Here is an 18,011-nt window from a genome sequence, read left to right as displayed (position 1 = left end):
TTTCTATTTCGCTTTCACTAAATGTCAAAATTATTGTATTGTATAATATCTATTTCATTTTAACCTTACGTTACGTACCCTACGTTAGTATGGTATTATTATTTTTGGTTACTTTCTCGCTAACACTAGGATTTGTGAAACCCTGCAATTTTGTCATGCAATATATCTCTGGACTGAATACATATTTTTTAGCTCAAAACGTGTGAAATTTATACCTCGAAGTCAGACAAAAACAGGTAAAAATATGAATCAAATAAATAATATTTTATTTTCAATTATTTACAATGCTTTAAAGAAATTATATTGGAAAAATTCGCAAAAATAACTACTTTGGATAAAAAATTCTCAAATTTTTAAATTTAATGTTCAAATAAAAACCTGTAGAATTTTTTTAGTTGACCCTTTGGATTAAGGGGAGAAACCACAGTAAAAGTTTGAAAAAATCGAAAAAATTTTTTTTCGCTTATAAGGTGCTTTAGGGTCTTAAGAATAACATACCAAAAGATGGAGTGCCGCAAAAATTTCGGAATACCCAAATTTTCCATTCTGCAGCAACGCCTCTCAGGTATGCTCCGAGCGCCTTTTGTGATTCCGGCGCGCGCTGTAATTTATGAGTACGGGAGCAGGTATAATGGCGATGGAGAAGGAACTTCCCTCCGAAAATAAACGATAACTAAAAAGGAATGCGTAGATCACGTACAAAAACGCATGGGCACCCACCTCCGTAATTTGAAGAAACGCACAAAAGGCTTGGGAAGAAAAGGGAAATTGACAGGCAAACTGATCGACGAACTGTCAATATATTTCGAGTTAGCTATTCGTAGAAATTGCGAATCAGTCGAAAAAATGAAGACAGCTATATGGGCCACATTACTTCACAAAATATCTACGGATAACCATCCCCAACACGACGATTGCCCGACTGGAGAAAATTCATGGTGCTCGTGGCAAAGGGCGAAATCTTCTAACACTTTGGCTACCTATACGCACAAATCACTAATGTCTGATATAGTTTATGAAGCAATTAAGCCAGTTTATGAACAACTCACTATGGATGATCTTCTCACTCGCTGCATCGGGGGTTTCACTCAAAACAACAATGAGAGCTTCAACTCGACAGTGTGGGCGATGGCTCTGAAAACTATGAATTCCGGCAAAATAATCATCGACATTGCTACGAACATCGCTTCGTTTTTAATGACGGATTAATATCAATTTTACATATAATCCAGGTCATGGGCATGAAAATTGGCTCAAAAAGTCACGAACTATGCATGGACTTGGATGAGAAACGCATACAGAAAGCGGAACGATCTTTGAGTGAGCGCAAAACAGGCCCGCATCGATCTGAAAACAATTCGAAAGACCAAACAAGAGCAGGAGATAGATGAAGAAGGCCAATTGTATGGCGCAGGCATCGCAGATTAGAGGTATATAAAAATATTATATGATTTTACAGTACTTAAAACTTTAAATGCGTTTTTCTCGAAATCACTTTTTTTAAACTGGGCGGACACATAACTCGAATAAATCTTTACCGATCGGTTTCAAATTTTGACAGTATATTCAGAATACCTTTCTCTATGGAAGTGCGTAGGGTTTTTTTTATATTACATGGTTTTTTTATCAATAATTTTATGGCGTTTTTTTTTGTTAAATTTGCAAGTTTTCCTTAAAACGTGCACCATTTTGCGAAAAATTAATATATCGAAAAAATCCTACGTACTTCCTATATAGCTATTGATATATAGAACCTAAAAAACTGTCATTTTTTGTTCCAGGTCAAAAATTGAGGACTCTAGATATCCGCCCATGGTCCCTCCTTCAAAAATAGGCGCCATCGGACAAGTGCGGCACAGCCGCCATTTTATACCAAAAATGTATGAAAAAATTCTTATTTGTACTTCATTCATAATATTATAATGCTTATTTTACAAATTTTTGATTGATCATTTCATTGAGCCAAAAAAAATTCTCGAAAATATACTTACTTTTTCGTGCTCTACTGTGGTTTCCCCCCTTAACCAAAAAAAAAATAGTACGATATGAATCGCTAAAAAAAGTATAACATATTGCAATAAGTTTATTATAGGTAGTTTTTTAAGATTAAATTTGGGAAATTTGAGGGGATTATTAATATTTCAGATTGATTTCGTTGAAAGTCTAATAACCATATCGGCACGCAATTAATAATTTCTTTAATTAATTCATTTAAATAAATATATATAATAATTCAACATCTTAACATTCAGATCATAGTGGCGCTTCGTATTTAAAGTAATAATTTTTTTTAGTTCTACATTTTTGTGTACTTACTTTTACGCTATCCGAAATTTAGTAAACGTATATTTAATAAAAAATAAAGAGATACCCAGCACGCCGAAAACTTACAAGCTGATCACATGTGCGTCTCAAGTATCCTCTTTGAAATTTCGTGCATTCTCACATCGAGAATAAAGCAAAAAAACTCTTGCAGGCTTATTATATTTATGGACAGTTAAAGTTTTTTTTTCAGCCTCAATCCGGGTCTTCAAATTATATTATAAAAAAGTTATAGTAAAATATAAAAAATCACATAGAATATATTGAATCCATGATTACCATACTAGAATTAAGTACACTCATCAATTAGGGCCAATATTACCGTTTTTTGTTGTAGGATGAATTTTTCAAGTGTATTAATTGCTGCAAGACTGAGGATCTCGGACCTGTTTGTCTCACAGCTAATCGACAGGCTTTAAAAATTTGTTATACGGCAAAAAACGAATACATGTAATATTGGCCTAAAAGATTGTAACACTTTTTTTTAATGGGTTTTGGAATGCAGTCTGCTCACCGAAGCATTGGTTCTTACTTATGGATCCGTAAGTAAAAACCAATCGCACGGTGAGTAGGCTGCGCTTCGAAAACCATAGAAAAAAATCTATTATTTTTAGTCGGTGACTTAAACTTATTGTATAATTTTGATGTTTAGTGAAAGCGAGATAGAAAGTTTTAGTGCAGTCTAGTACATCGACTAGTACTGGACGGAGCATTTGCCTAGTTTACATCGTGCACTTGATAACGTACTAACTTTCTATTAAATTATTTTAATTTCGGCGGTACTTGTAAACATATGTATGTACGATATTTGTTTTTAATTAATCATTTTGACGCATACTGTATCAATTTAATACATCATTCTTTAAATACATCACTGAAATTAAAATAATTTAATAGAAAGTTATTAGTTAATACATTATCAAGTGTACGATGTAAACTAGGTATATGATTGATTACCTCCTTATAACTCATATACATGCAGTTCAGTTTTATATACACTGACATTAAAGGTATCGACAGCGATTTATGCTACTGCACGACAGTATAGGTAAGAATAGTAGTTTCATTCAGCCAAAAATAGTAGCGACGTTCTGCACAATTTTCAATATGGCGTACCAATCAGTTTTTTTATTTTCTAAGATTCTTCGCTCTTATAGGTGCTCATCATCAACATATACAATAGAATGGACTATCAATAGCAGTGGTGAGTTGCTGTTGATCATAGACGTAATATCTCTAGACCGAACATTGTCAAAAATTTGGGGAGTGGGGATGCCCTCATTTAGGAAAGGACACACTCATTTGGTCCACGTGCGTTCTCTCTCGTTTCGTGCGTATAAAATGTGTCTCTGAAAGAGGGAGGTCGAAAAAGAAAACAAGGAATTTAAATGTAACAGCTTACAGTCAGGTTAGCGAAGAGAGTCTCGTATATGTTCTGTGAGAGTTTCACGACAATCGCAAACCGAGACAGACATGTCTCGGAATTTTTATTAGCCAGATTAGCTCACCGAGCTTCTTCGTGCTTTCGATCCCCTCTTTCAGAGGTACATTTTATATGCAAGTGCGAAACGAAAGAAAACGCCGTAGGCCAAATGAATGTGTCTTTTTCTAAAGAAAGGCTTCCCTCACTCCTTGAATGCTCGGTCTAGAGATACTATGTCTATACTGTTGATCCGGCAGTAATTATCAATCAGGCTTTAGTAAACAGAGAAAGAAGTTCATTCATTTATCTGCTTCTCACTCTATTCGTCTTTCTATCCCTGCCACTGTCATTATGATCCATTCTATATGTCGATGCTACTCAGGCACATTTACAACATTGGGGTCGTTTGCATCAGATCAAAGGTGCCGACATAGAGTGAAACTACTGTTCTTACTTATATCGTGATTATGTATATGGTTAAACTCTAGCGGCAAAGTAACTCCGGTTTAAGCGGAGAGCACATACCGCATAACACGTAATGCATAAGAAAATGTACTAATCGAAAGCCTTCATTTCCTTCCTTTCTATGAAATAAAGAAAAATCTGATTAGTTCAATTTCTTATGCTTCATGTGTTATGCGTTATGCAAGAGTCTGTGCTCCCCACTTTACGATACTAGATATAAATGTGTTCACTTACACTATGGGAATCATAACATGTTGGAATAGTTGTGAAATAATTAAATATTAAATATTAAATCATGGCAAAGATGTAGAGAATAGATTGCGCGATCTGTATCTAATTGTAAGTAGTATTCAAATGAGAAATGTATTGACAATAATGAGGAATCATGGAAGACGATCAATCTCCATCTCATCTTCTCCCCTTATACCTTTGAATGGAAAGTGACAGAGATTGGCTATCTTCCACGATCCCTCCTCTCTTACTTTTTTATCGACCATTTTGACACACAAATCGCGCGACGGGCAAAATCCATTCTTTATGTCTTTGAACCAAACATTGATGTTTAGAATTATGATTTTGTCAAAACATATGCGCAAAAGCTTATAAAATTCGGAATAAGATTAAATTTATCACTTTGTCACTATTACATACAATTGTATTGTATAAAAGACCATATGCATAAATAACTGTAATATATTGTATCAATTAGAAATATTAATATTTACTTTATATCGGAGTAATGTTAATTTTAAAATAATTCCATAGCTGCATTTTACCCAGTATGCGTATACCTATAATTGTGTGTGATATCTTAATAACGTTTTTCACTGAAATCTCATTTGAAGTTTCCTCACTACTTAGGATGTTATATTGCAACAATATTACTGTAATATTTTGATATTATTTATTAATGTAGCATATTAATATTTCTTTAATATCTTTAACTATCTATTGCACAATCTTTAGAGTCTGTTGCATAATCTGATTGCAGATTGGTAGCAGAAACCGAGCAAGATCTGTCATTTTATACGGTTCGCCATGAGATGGATTTGTTTCTCGTAAGAAGAAAACGTCCCGGAGTCCTATAAGAATTGGCGTATATAAATCGAATAAGCAAATCTAAAGATTCCCAAGTTCTTCGGAGTGTTTCTGAATTTCCGAATATTTTTTTGATTAGTTTATAACTTTCTCATGTGTATTTTGAAATATGAAGCTAATAATACTTTAAGCAATAAAACTGTATTGATTGTTTCCAGTTTTCACATCAATATATACATATAAATATATAATTAGATATGTATAATTATACATATATAATCGTTTATATGTATGTATGTAAAATTTCTTATAAGAAATTAGGTAGAATGAAACTGACAGATTTTGCTCGGTTTCTGCTGCCAATCTGCTGTCAAATTATGTCAGCAGACTCTGCTCGGTTTCTGCTCGCAATCTGCTATCAGATTCTATCAACAGATTCTGTTTGATTTCTGCTATCAGTCTGTTTGCATAGAACAGGTTCTATCAGCAGAACAGAAGCAGAATGCAACATCAGTTGTGGTCAGTTTGCTAACATCTTCTGATTAAATCTGCTATCAGTCTGTCGACATCCTGCTAATATTTTGCTATCTGGAATAGATATGCATGACGCGCATAACGACAAATGAAAACACAAGTACATGTATAAAAGATATATATTTTAAATTAAAGTCAACCATTTGCATAAAAATAGCATGTAGATTTCACTCTGAATAAATCAGATACATTTCATCACTAAGGAAAATGTTAACAAGATCTTTGACTTATACTTACTTTGAGAAAATTAAAATCCATTATAGTATATTTCTTGAATCTGGGCAAATTCGTCGCCGGTGGTGTTATTCGGCCACTCGAAAAATGATCCAAAGAATCTGAGTTTCGTTGATTATCTGACGACTGTGAAGGAGCTAAAAATAAATCATAATCAGCAAATCGATTTAAATGTAAAATTAAACGTTTCATTGTTGGAATACATTTATTGGAATATAAGCATATGTTTTCTCCGATTCATGCAATTTGTTAGACAGACAAGAATAATTAATTTTAACTTTTCAGTGCAACAAATACGAGAATACGGACAAATATATTAAAAATAGATGAAATATTAGGTGTAGTAAAAAGAAATCCATTATTTTTCTAATAGATGGCTTTAGTAATCTGTATCACGCGTAGACGAGATACAGATTACTAAAGCCATCTATTAGAAAAATAATGGATTTCTTTTTACTACACCTAATATATTATATAAGCGATATTTGTATTACACATATACGTGTATGTGCGCGTTTGTTATATGATTTGCATATACATACGTATATAAAATATGATAGTTTCTTCATTACGATCAAAAGAATTTCTTATGATTTTGATTACCTTATTAATTCGTTTTTATAAATCAATTACTAACCACGTAGCAGTAAAATATTTCTTAAAAATAGATCTGACAGTTAAAAAATTATTTACATAATTAGTATTTATATTTCATATTCATGTTTGTGAAATCAGCTAAAAATCAACCACAAAATATTGTTTACTTTAGTAGAACTATGTTTATCGATATGTTGCAATTAAATAATTAATACGAGAGGTACTCAGATCATTACTCACTTCTCTTCAAAGCTTGCAATGCTTCAGCGACTAGTTTTTGATTCAATCCACATAGATTCCCTGTCAGTTTTTCGCATTTCTTATGGCAAGCCATGTCACAATCTGTAGGGACGTTTTATCAGAGACCAATCAAGGATACTATTATTATATATACATTATTATATATAATATATGTATAAAATAATTCGGGAGAAGATGCCACACGGAAAAAGATACCACGCGTTATTTATAACATGTAATATTATAGCAACATCACAGCAATATTATTTTTCTATTGCAATATTATAACGAAATATATCAGAAATATTGCTGAAATATTGGGCTATCACAGTAACATTAAAATGTTCTCGAAAATGAATCACGATAATATTACGATGACATCTCACAGTTGCATTATTATAATATTATGCAATATTTATATGTGATACTTATATAATATTCATATATTAGGTGTTGGAATTAATTCGTAGCGTTTTACAAGTGATGGGAAGTACTTTCATTAATGTATTTTTTAATGCTCATGTGAAATAAATAACATTCTTTCATTAAAAACGCTACGAATTAATTCCAACACCTAATATAATACCATAAAGAATTAAATCGTATTAATGAATTTTTCAACATATTATTAAAAAACTTAATCAATTAAATTTTTATATCAGCCATTCCGAAATACATGGCAAAAATTTCTTGAGATAAATTACAAAAATGATCCATTAAATTATGAACTTGATTATAAAACACGGTACATAAGATTTAGATTCATTTTATTTAAACTGAAAAGATAACAAAAATAACTGCATCTTATTGAGAACAATAATACGTTCGCGTCCATATTGTTAGAAGTCAAAATAATAATCTGTACAATATAGAAAAAAATTGATACTTGATTTTGTTTACTATATTGCAAATTACAGCATATTGGAACAGCTAGTCAAACAAAACAGATATATAGAATCACGGTTCCGTCAGACATATATACCGCAATTGCTTATAAAATTCCATACAAAGATAAAGTTATTATTTTGCCAATATTATATACAACTCAATAAACCAAAAACATGTAACATTGCACGAGTAAGTGTTATGTTTTGGTGTAGCTTTATGTCAATAACTTTGAATAGTATATCTATGTATTAGATATACTTCAGTGATATGTTACTAACATATAGTATGTTTACGTGTGTATGACATATATGTACGTATGTAAATGTTATATATTTTTTAATATTTTATTTATGTAATTCCATACGCTCTAAGAGCATATACATGAGTATATACATGATAATTATAACTTTTCAGATTTAAAGGCACAGAAAGCACTATAAAAGAGTTGAGAATCTCTGGAAGATTTGCCAAGATCAATTCGAACGCCTTTTTATAGAAAGTCTGGATGTTTTCCTACTTACAAAAAGCGTTTCTCTTATAGCGTATTTGCATACTTATTTTTTATACATTTAACCATGAAATATAGTATTGTTTTTTCCGCGAGCTCTCTAAGTCATATTACAGTTATGATGCTCTGGGATAATTTTGTGATATGTTAATAACATCTCACTAATATCTCTAAGATGAAATATCATTGAAACATCATTTGATATTATCTTGCTCTATTTATATTATAACAATATATTGCATTTTGTAATATTTCAATGTTATTTATTAACATGTAATATATCAATACATTTCAATTCTCTAGCTGTAGTTTGTTAAACAATGATAAAAAGAAGATAAGTCAATTAAGAACAAAAAAATTGATCAAATTAAAAAGTTTATTATAATTTCGCAACATTATTACTAATTTTTTCTAATAAAATACATAATAAGAGGAACGTTTCGACTTTAATTAATCTTCCTCAGCTTCCTAAATAAAAAATAATAATGAAAATAATTAAAATTCACATCGTAATTGCATAATGAAAAGTCAAAAAGTCAATTGTAAAACCGACTGAAATCATAAGTTGGATACATGTAAAATCAAATTAAACATATTGTAAATTTTTAATTTGTTTTTTATGCTCTTAATTGATCTTTCTTCTTTTTATTGTTGCATATCAATAACATTTTCGTAATATTGTATTTAATTATACTACGTAATATTAAATTTAATTATACTACGTAATGGATATAATGCAATATTACTGCAATATTTACGTATTATGCAATATTACTGCAATGCCATGTGTTATGTGGATATTTTTTTTCCAGGGATTAAAAGTAAACACATTATTTATAACGTTATCTTTTTTGGAAACTGTAACGGAAACGTAGTAATATTTTTTTTGTGTATAATGGACCTGTTCTTTTTGGCTGAACTTTTTGCACGATTTATCTTTACTCTTTTTCTCTCGAACGCATTGCAACGTGGAAAAAAAAGGAAGAAAGATGAATCGTGCAAGAAGCTAAAAAGAGCAGACTTAATTTTCCTTTACAGCACAAAGTTGCACAAAAGTTGCAGCAACACTGCTGCAACACGTTACAGCAATATTGCAAAAATTTTGCAACGATATTGCTTCAAATTCTGTGCTATATGAGTTACTTTTATCGTTACTTTTATATTTTGAATCTATTTTCGATAATTTTGTGTATAGGTACTCAATCTTTGGCCGACATTCATAATTCATTCTTACTTTAAGACTGTTTTAAAATGCTAATACGGCTTTATAATTGATTTATGATGCCTTAAAAAAGCCATTAAACCACAAAGCTATATTATTAGGTGTATGACTTTGCTTATACCTTTTTCGTATAGATGGCTTTAGCAGTAAGTGGATGCCAATGGACATGTCCATTGTTCCTTATATTAGCGAATATTGTTCTACAAGACTTAGAACAAGAAATTATTACTACTAATAATATTATCTCGTCTTTTTGTTTCCGTTATGTTGATGACATTGTATTAGCGGTGCATAAAGACAAAGTGGAGAATGTTCTGAAATTATTTAATTCATATCATGAAAGGCTAAGATTCACAGTTGACTTTAGCGATGAAAATGGCATTAATTTTCTAGACGTTAAATTAATGAGACAAGAAGGAAGAATCATCTTCGATATTTATAATCTACTAATTCAGAGAGATATTTAAATTATTTTTCGAATCATGCGTTAGTACATAAAAGGGATGTAATCATTGGGCAATTAGATAGAATATTGCTTTTATCCCATCCAAAATTTCAGGAAAAAAACATCTCTAACTTAATTCACACTTTATTAATGAATGGTTATCCTCTTAAATTCAATTCTTTTCAACAATAAAAAATTAAAATTTTAGAAAATAGATCTAATTTAGATAAAAATGGTGAGCACAATAATAATGAAAGCGAATTCTAATTTAAAGAAAAAGTTTTTTATAATATCATATTTAAGTAAAGTATCGGAAAAATTTAAAAAACTATCACATATTCAAGGCTTTAATATCGCTTACAAACCTATAAATAAAATGAATAGATTTATTAAAACTGGAAAAGAACCTTTGCGTAAAGAGGACCATTGTGGAGTGGTTTATAAAATAAATTGTTTAAATTGTGAGTTTTTTTATATTGGCCAAACAAAAAGAAAATTAAAAACTCGAATAAAAGAACATAGGGCTGACATAAGAAGCTCCACCTCGGAGATGTGGTTTCACGTCACCAGTTGAGATGTATAAATTGGATTGGGATAATATCAGAATTTTAGATACAGAACAATCAATAATGAAAAGAAGAATTTCTGAAATGATGTACATAAAAAGCCAAATAAGTAGTATCAATAAGCAAAGTGACACTAGAGGTTTACCCGATGTTTATCTGCCTTTTCTAAAGAAAGATCTCTCTCACACTTAATAAATAATTCTAGAACATTCTAAACTTTTGACACATATATACAAATAGTGGTAACATATATGATATGACAAATAATAATACACAATGTCACGACAAATTTCCATCTGTGCAAAGGATGTACTTGAGATTCATCAATTTTTTTGCTGTAAAATAGGTAACGATTCTATTCTCATACATTTCGACTAGAAGAGATTAATTATAGATTAAATTTTTTAAATTAGAATCTGGAAATTCTTGTTCTACATAATTCGCAATATGACAATTGGCGCTGCAACATTGTTGTACGATGCACCTTCACATGATGAAAGAACACGTTTATACATAATTATATTATACGACGGTTGAATTTAATGTCAGATATATGTAATTCTGCGTTTTAAGAATATTGTGAATTTATTGAAGATGGCCAGATTGTGGCCGAAACATCTAATGTTTTATTAATGTAATGATAATTAAATATCACAAACAATATCTTGTACGGTGGTTTTTATGCTCTTCTTTTCATAAGTTTTGATTTATAAACCACGTTTGTTTGTATTAAAGAATTTTATTTCTATCATAAGGGAATATTCAAATAAAGAGGTTAGTTTTGAAAAAGTATATACATATGGATAAATAAAATATAAATGAAATGAGAAAAAACATCAGGAAAAAAGTGAAAATAAACATTTTTTCTATTTACAATGTAATTTTTTACAAAAGTCTGTTACTATTAATAGAAATACTGGTAGGATCTGTTCTGAAAGTGAGAGAGGGAGGGAGGGAGGGGAGTAAATGAGTGTGTATACACTTTTATTATTTGCAATATACATATTTGCTTTATGAATTTCAGTTTCGAAAACACTTCCGACTGAACAAAGATATAGCTTATAAACTCATTGAAAAATATGAACAATTATCTTACCCACCATTAAATAATCATGAAAAAATTAAAAGAAAGTTGCCAGAAGAAAACATGCTGGTATTCTATAATATATATATTTTACATATTTTTTCGCAAATATATATTTTACATTTTACAGGTATGCCTATTTTATACATATTTTAAACTGTGAAATAGTAAAAAGGAACTCCATGCATTCTATTTCATTTTCATTGCAATATATTTAAAGAATTTTTTAAATCCAAATATTTCAAAAAATTATGAGAGATGATTATAAAGTTTTAAAAATCTTCTCGCGCGGCGATGACAACAAATGTTCCAATGAACACTATAGTTCCTTAATGGAAATAATTAACAGTCATCTAACGTGTAATTGACGCATGTTTCCATATGTGACAGCAGTTCATTACTCAAAAACTAAAATGTTTTTAATGTCTCTGTAACAGTGCTGCAAGATTTTTAAAATCTTGCGCCATAATATGTATTATATACAATTCCTAATATCTATGTTGCAGCGATATTACAGCGCAATCTGCAATATTGCAACCTTTCTGCAATGTTTCTGTGCTGTATGGATAGTTGTATTTTCACATATCGGCCTAGTGTCACTACTGTTTATTGCGTTATTAATATTTAAACAAAATATATTGCAAAATGTTTTAAACTGATTTTGTTTTAGTATTAAACATAACGGAAACATAACTTATCGTTACTTAATAAGTAACGGTAACGGTAACGAATTATTATTAGTATTAGTTATTTTCGAAATTAGTAACATAGTAACGGTAACTAATTACTTTTAAAAAGTAACTACCCATTCTCTCTACCCAGCAAACACCAAATATAAATACAATAACGTAGGAGGATAAATACAATATAACATATACATTAAAAAAAGAATTCATGGAGCAGCAGAATTTTATGTACGTTTGTAATACACATAAATATAGTACAACGTTTCGGCAACGGGTTGGTGAAGGAACAGGAATTTAGCTGAAAATCGGCCGAAATTAGGGCTGCGTTACGCATGAAGCGCATAGACTGCACAGACAGTCGTTCCAAATTAGCTATTGCTTCGAAAGTGCTAAGAATTCCTCAGATTGTACTAACTGTACTAAATTTTTAGTACTCCTCCCTGCTTCTCTTTTGACTTGAGGCAGTTGATACGTCTGATGTGTTCATGCAGTCTATATGCTTCATATATTATATAATTCGGAACGAATATTCATATGATACTGTGATCTTTAAGTGGATCGGAAATCTTTCTAAGAACTCTAAAGAAGAACGAATATTGTGAAGAAAAAGTTGATATAAATACTTGAAAGTTGTTTATTTTATATTATATTAGGTGTTGGAATTAATTCGTAGCGTTTTACAAGTGATGGGAAGTACTTTCATTAATGTATTTTTTAATGCTCATGTGAAATAAATAACATTCTTTCATTAAAAACGCTACGAATTAATTCCAACACCTAATAATTAGTTTATTTAACCTTAATTAATTACGAGTTTTTAAATTTAGAAGTCAATCTTTTCAATGTTTAATGTTATGTTATTATGTTAAATACTTTTAACTAACAATTAAAAATGTGTTATAAAATAATGTAATATATTTAATAACAATATAGTAACATAATATATATAATAATTATATATATAATATATATATAATATATATAATATATATAATCCATGTATTATATTACATATTATTGTATAGTATAATATAATAATAACATAATTTGAAATATATTTTTAATTTTTAATATTTTTATAATTTGCAATTAAGGATGTATGGGTGATATTTCAACAAAACAAAAATTATGAAAAAAAATTCAGATTATTTTAATTGTAAATAATTGTAAATCATATTTAAAAATAATACGACAAATTTGGATTTACTATTTAAATCATAAATTATTTTAATAAATAGTAGTACCTATTTTTTAAATCTGTGCTCTAATAAAATTGTTTAGAAATGTATTATACATATGAAATAAATGACAAAAGTCTCAACTTTTTAATATAAGTACATTATGTATTCAAGATTATGTCAAGTTATATATTGCGATGCATGAACTAGTTGTCCAATAAATAAACAAAATATTTATTTGTTCTGTATCTTTGTAACTAATCAATGAATTGCAATTATCCATTTTTAACATTATCACTGCAGTCTACTCAGGGCACAGCTCGCATAGGAAACTGATCTGAATTCACAAACGCTTCATGCGTGTTATGCACGCATTGAAAAAATGGAACGATTTCGCATCAGTATTGTAGTCCATGCGCTTCATACGTAAGAGTGAAATCACACAGTGCGGAAAAGGGCTGCAGAATAGAGAATGCATCATTGAAACAATCAATTAACGCTATTCGGAATAATGCAGAATAACGCTGATTGATTGCTTCTATGACGCATTCTCTATTCCATAATCATTTTCCGCACCATGTGATTTCACCCTAACTCGGAAAGCATCCTAAATCTCAGCTCTGCGATAGGAGATTATTTCACCAACGGTGAGCAGGCTGCATTTTGAAACTCATTGGAAAAAAAGACTTGATATTTATTTATTATTATTATTTTATTGGAAAAAGTGTTGCAATCGTTCTGTTCACAACTATACATTATTATATTACTAACATTGATCGTGAAATATGGTCTTTATAATATTCGATACTAATAGCTAAGGTTTGGTAGTTTATTCGAAGCTTATTTAAAACCGAGCAAATAACATATGATTTTGATCAGTGTTTTCATCACGTAGCTGGTATAAGTTATAATCTGCAGTATTCTTATATGCGTAAAAGTTACAATGGTATTATTAAATGAAAATAAACCAATGAGATTAAACACATATGTGTAAAATACTATATTCGATCAAGGCAGTTCTTCGTGCTTAATAATATTATATTTCTTATAAATTTGTACAATTTCCATGAGTTCAGAATGCTCGTCAGATGCAAAGTTATTTGAGATCTGTTTTTTATTGCACTTTCTGAACTAGTACACAGAGTGTAATAAGTTAAAGTGAAAATACATTTTTTCATTTTAACTTATTGCACCGGTTCAGAATACAACAATAAAAAACAGACCTCTGGACATCATATAGTGACAACATGTATTGCATACTGCTGTGCATTATGCTGGCATTTTGCTATTATAATATTTTTGTTATTTGAGATAATATTAATTATAATATGTATAATAGATAAAATATCTTTTTCAGGTGAATTAAATAAACAGTATTAAGAGGATCTTGAAGTGAAGTCCGAACTCTGATGAGATCGCTGCTTACAGATAAAATGCGATACATCGACATATCTTTATATGCGAGGGCAAGTCAATAAGTTCTTAGAAAATTTGTCAGAGGGCACTCGCAGAGTCATGTCATATTATTTAATATCTTTCAGCTGATTACTATCAAATTTTGAGCGGAATTCATCGCGTGGTTTCATTTCTGTAGACGATTAAAGCGAACAACCTTTGTATTCTTTGCAAAATGGAAAAAAACGAGTTTCGTGCAGTGATCAAACATCTACATATGAAAGGTTTAACATCGAAAGAAATCAAAGCCGTTAGATAATGTTCATAGCACATCTGCACCAACGTTTGCGACTGTATACAATTGAGTGAATGAATTTAAACGTGGTCGTACATCCACATGTGATGCACCTCGGGACTCAAATTGAGGCTGCTATGCCAGAAATCATCGATAAAGTCCACGATATTGTTTTGACAGATCGACGAGTGAAAGTGCGCGAGCTTGTTGAGGCCACAGGTATATCACATGGCACAGTGATTTCAATTTTGCACAAACAATTGGATATGAAAAAGCTATCGGCAAGATGGGTGCCGCGTGGACCATAAACGCGACTGTGTGACGATTTCAAAACAATGTTTGTAGATGTTTCAACGTAATCCAGATGAATTTCTGCATCGATTTATTACTGTTAACGAAACATAGATCCATTACTTTACACCCGAGATGAAGGAACAGTCAAAACAATGGACTTCACCGAATGAACTAGCTCCGAAGAAGGCGAAGATCATGAAGTCGGCCGGAACGGTGATGGCCACAATTTTTTGGGATGCACGCGGTAATTCATATTGATTACCTTCCGTCGAAGCAAACGATCAATGGTGATTATTATGTAACCTTATTGGACTGTTTCAACAATATTTTAAAGAAAAAACGTCCCCATTTGGCAAAAAAGAAAGTGCTCTTCCATCAAGACAATGTACGGATTCACATGTGCCCGGCACCGATGGCCAAATTCAACGAATTGCTTCCCCATCCAGCATATTCGCCAGATTTAGCCTCCTGCGACTATTTCCTGTTTCAAAACCTGAAATGGTTCAGAGGAAAGAGATTCACCACCAGAGAGCAGCTCATCGCCGAAACAGAGGCTTATTTTGAAGAGTTGGATAAATCATATTATTCGGACGGCTTGAAAAAGTTGGAGAATCGTTGGATCAAGTATATCAAACTGAAAGGAGACTATGTTGAGAAATAAAAATGAATCGATCAAAAAAAAGTTTTACTACGTTTTTCTAAAAACTTATTGACTTGCCCTCGTATTATACTATGTCAGGGTCGTACTCACATATACCTACACATTTTCTAACTAACTAATCTTTCGTATTAAGTATCTAAACCTAATTTTAAGTACTCTCAGCATTGGTTGTTTATATAATCTCTAGTTCAAATCAAGATTGTTATATATGCACGAAATATAAAACTCATATATAAAGCAAACATTATTACGAGTCGACATTAAAAGTTGATAACAAAGTTGTAATTTTCCACCTTCTTTTCATTTCTGACATAAAGTCGACTGGTTTGAACTACATTCATTTATATTTTAATTATGGAGAAGGATTTTTTAATCTGTAAAGGCAATTAGAAAAATACTTGTTTGAAAAAATTGATAAAACAGATTCTAACATTACAGTGAAGCCCGAATTCCGACGAAGTTACCAGAGTCGCTGTTTTTCCAGCGCATTGACCTATCTTTATATACTACCACACCAATATCTCATGCAACTTATGCAGTCGCACTTTCGTGTCAATTTTCGTAAATCTCGTGACGAATGTGAATCGGGACATATGTCCTCGGCTTGGATATTGTATCATCCCTAATTTTTTTGAAAATGTTGCCATTGAAATGTTTAACTGTGCTTTGGATTTAACTGGCTATATATTTCGTTTTCGAGAACCAGGCCTAATCAAATCAGAAGAAGAAGTCAATTTTCATATAACAAATTCGTCGTGTTTAAGTCTAATTTTAAGAACGTTATTTGTTTGTGTAAACTACATGTTTATGGATTACTATTTCGTAAGTACAGGTTACAAAACTTTCGTATCAAAGCAAATGTTGTCACGACTTGACAGCTTGAGACGCCATGTTACACTAAGAAATGGTAAAAAATATATCAATTTCGAAATTTTTGGTCTTTCTCGGCATAAACTTCACCTCACAAATGTATTAATGCATATACTTTAATCCTAAAAAAAGATTCTCGAATCTGTGAAAGAGAAAAACAATATTTGTTATACAAAAATTACATGATTTAATCGGTAATACAGACGGCTTTAGGATCTCCTTAAGTGCAGAGAAATAGATTGATGAGATTAAAACCCATATGAGTGAAAAATATTCGATCAAAATGATTTTTGTGACTAATAATACTTGTGAATTTATACAATTTTTAGTTCAAGAATCGAAGCTGAGTAATATCACAAATTATTGCTGCAAATAAGCAATAATTCTTAAAAAACTGTTAACGATTTATGCCAAATGTGTAAATAATTTATCTGCCTGGCAGTTTTCAGCACAGCATGCATTTTTCAATGCCTTACTTTTTGTGTACTTGATTGTTGATGAAGGCTCAAATGCCAAAATTAAATAAATGGAATGTTGTAAGGTTTAAATTACTTGACTTATTGAGTAAATGTGATTTTTTTATAAAAATTTTATTAAAAAAATTTTAATCTGTGCACTTTTTACTGTACTTAACTCCCACAGCCTTCTTGTTATTTTAATTTATTTGAAATATCGAATCCTTATTGTTTTTATTATTTGTAAATAATTTATTGCGAAAAATACCCTAGGTATATTTTCACTCAATATCAAGACGCAGCAATGTTCTGACATGTCTTGATGCGAAAATTATTTATTTACGTTGCTTGAAAAAGACGTTCTATTTAAATATACTTACAATTAATTGTCACATGCTACTGTGATTGAATTGGAAGCACGCAATACAGGAGATCCGGGTTCTGGAATTCCGGCTGAGGTAAGATTTTTCACGATAAATTAATTACAGTTTTTAAGATACTTATTAGCATCAAATCATTAAGCTTTAATTTTGAGATGCTTATTTGCAGCAATAATATTAAATTTCTTATCAATTTAATTTGTGATGATTACTATTCCAGCTTCTGTTTAA

General features: G+C 30.6%; 2 protein-coding genes across 4 annotated transcripts in view; one reads left to right on the top strand and one right to left on the bottom strand.

Annotated features, from left to right (window-relative positions):
* LOC147910745 (histone-lysine N-methyltransferase SETMAR-like) overlaps positions 1-18,011 on the top strand; it is a 90,457-nt gene that overhangs the window by 28,871 nt on the left and 43,575 nt on the right. The gene's annotated exons all lie outside the window — the stretch shown is intronic.
* LOC105148513 (Protein kinase C delta) overlaps positions 1-18,011 on the bottom strand; it is a 49,519-nt gene that overhangs the window by 14,084 nt on the left and 17,424 nt on the right. Inside the window, exons 3-5 of one of the 3 annotated variants that reach the window (XM_087403972.1) lie at positions 6,854-6,955; positions 6,020-6,153; positions 5,734-5,836 (exon numbers count right to left, since the gene is read on the bottom strand). In XM_087403972.1, coding sequence (XP_087260098.1) covers positions 5,822-5,836; positions 6,020-6,153; positions 6,854-6,955 — 251 coding nt within the window. In that variant the 3' untranslated portion in view covers positions 5,734-5,821. Of the gene's footprint in view, positions 1-5,733; positions 5,837-6,019; positions 6,154-6,853; positions 6,956-18,011 lie in introns of those variants that run through there. The other 2 variants (XM_087403962.1, XM_087403965.1) reach the window with 2 other exon arrangements.

The sequence above is a fragment of the Acromyrmex echinatior genome, chromosome 1 (genome assembly GCF_024713525.1).
Source record: "Acromyrmex echinatior isolate Ae372 chromosome 1, ASM2471352v2, whole genome shotgun sequence".
NCBI classification, from domain to species: Eukaryota; Metazoa; Arthropoda; class Insecta; order Hymenoptera; family Formicidae; genus Acromyrmex; species Acromyrmex echinatior.
This window is presented reverse-complemented; position numbering and strand designations above follow the sequence as displayed.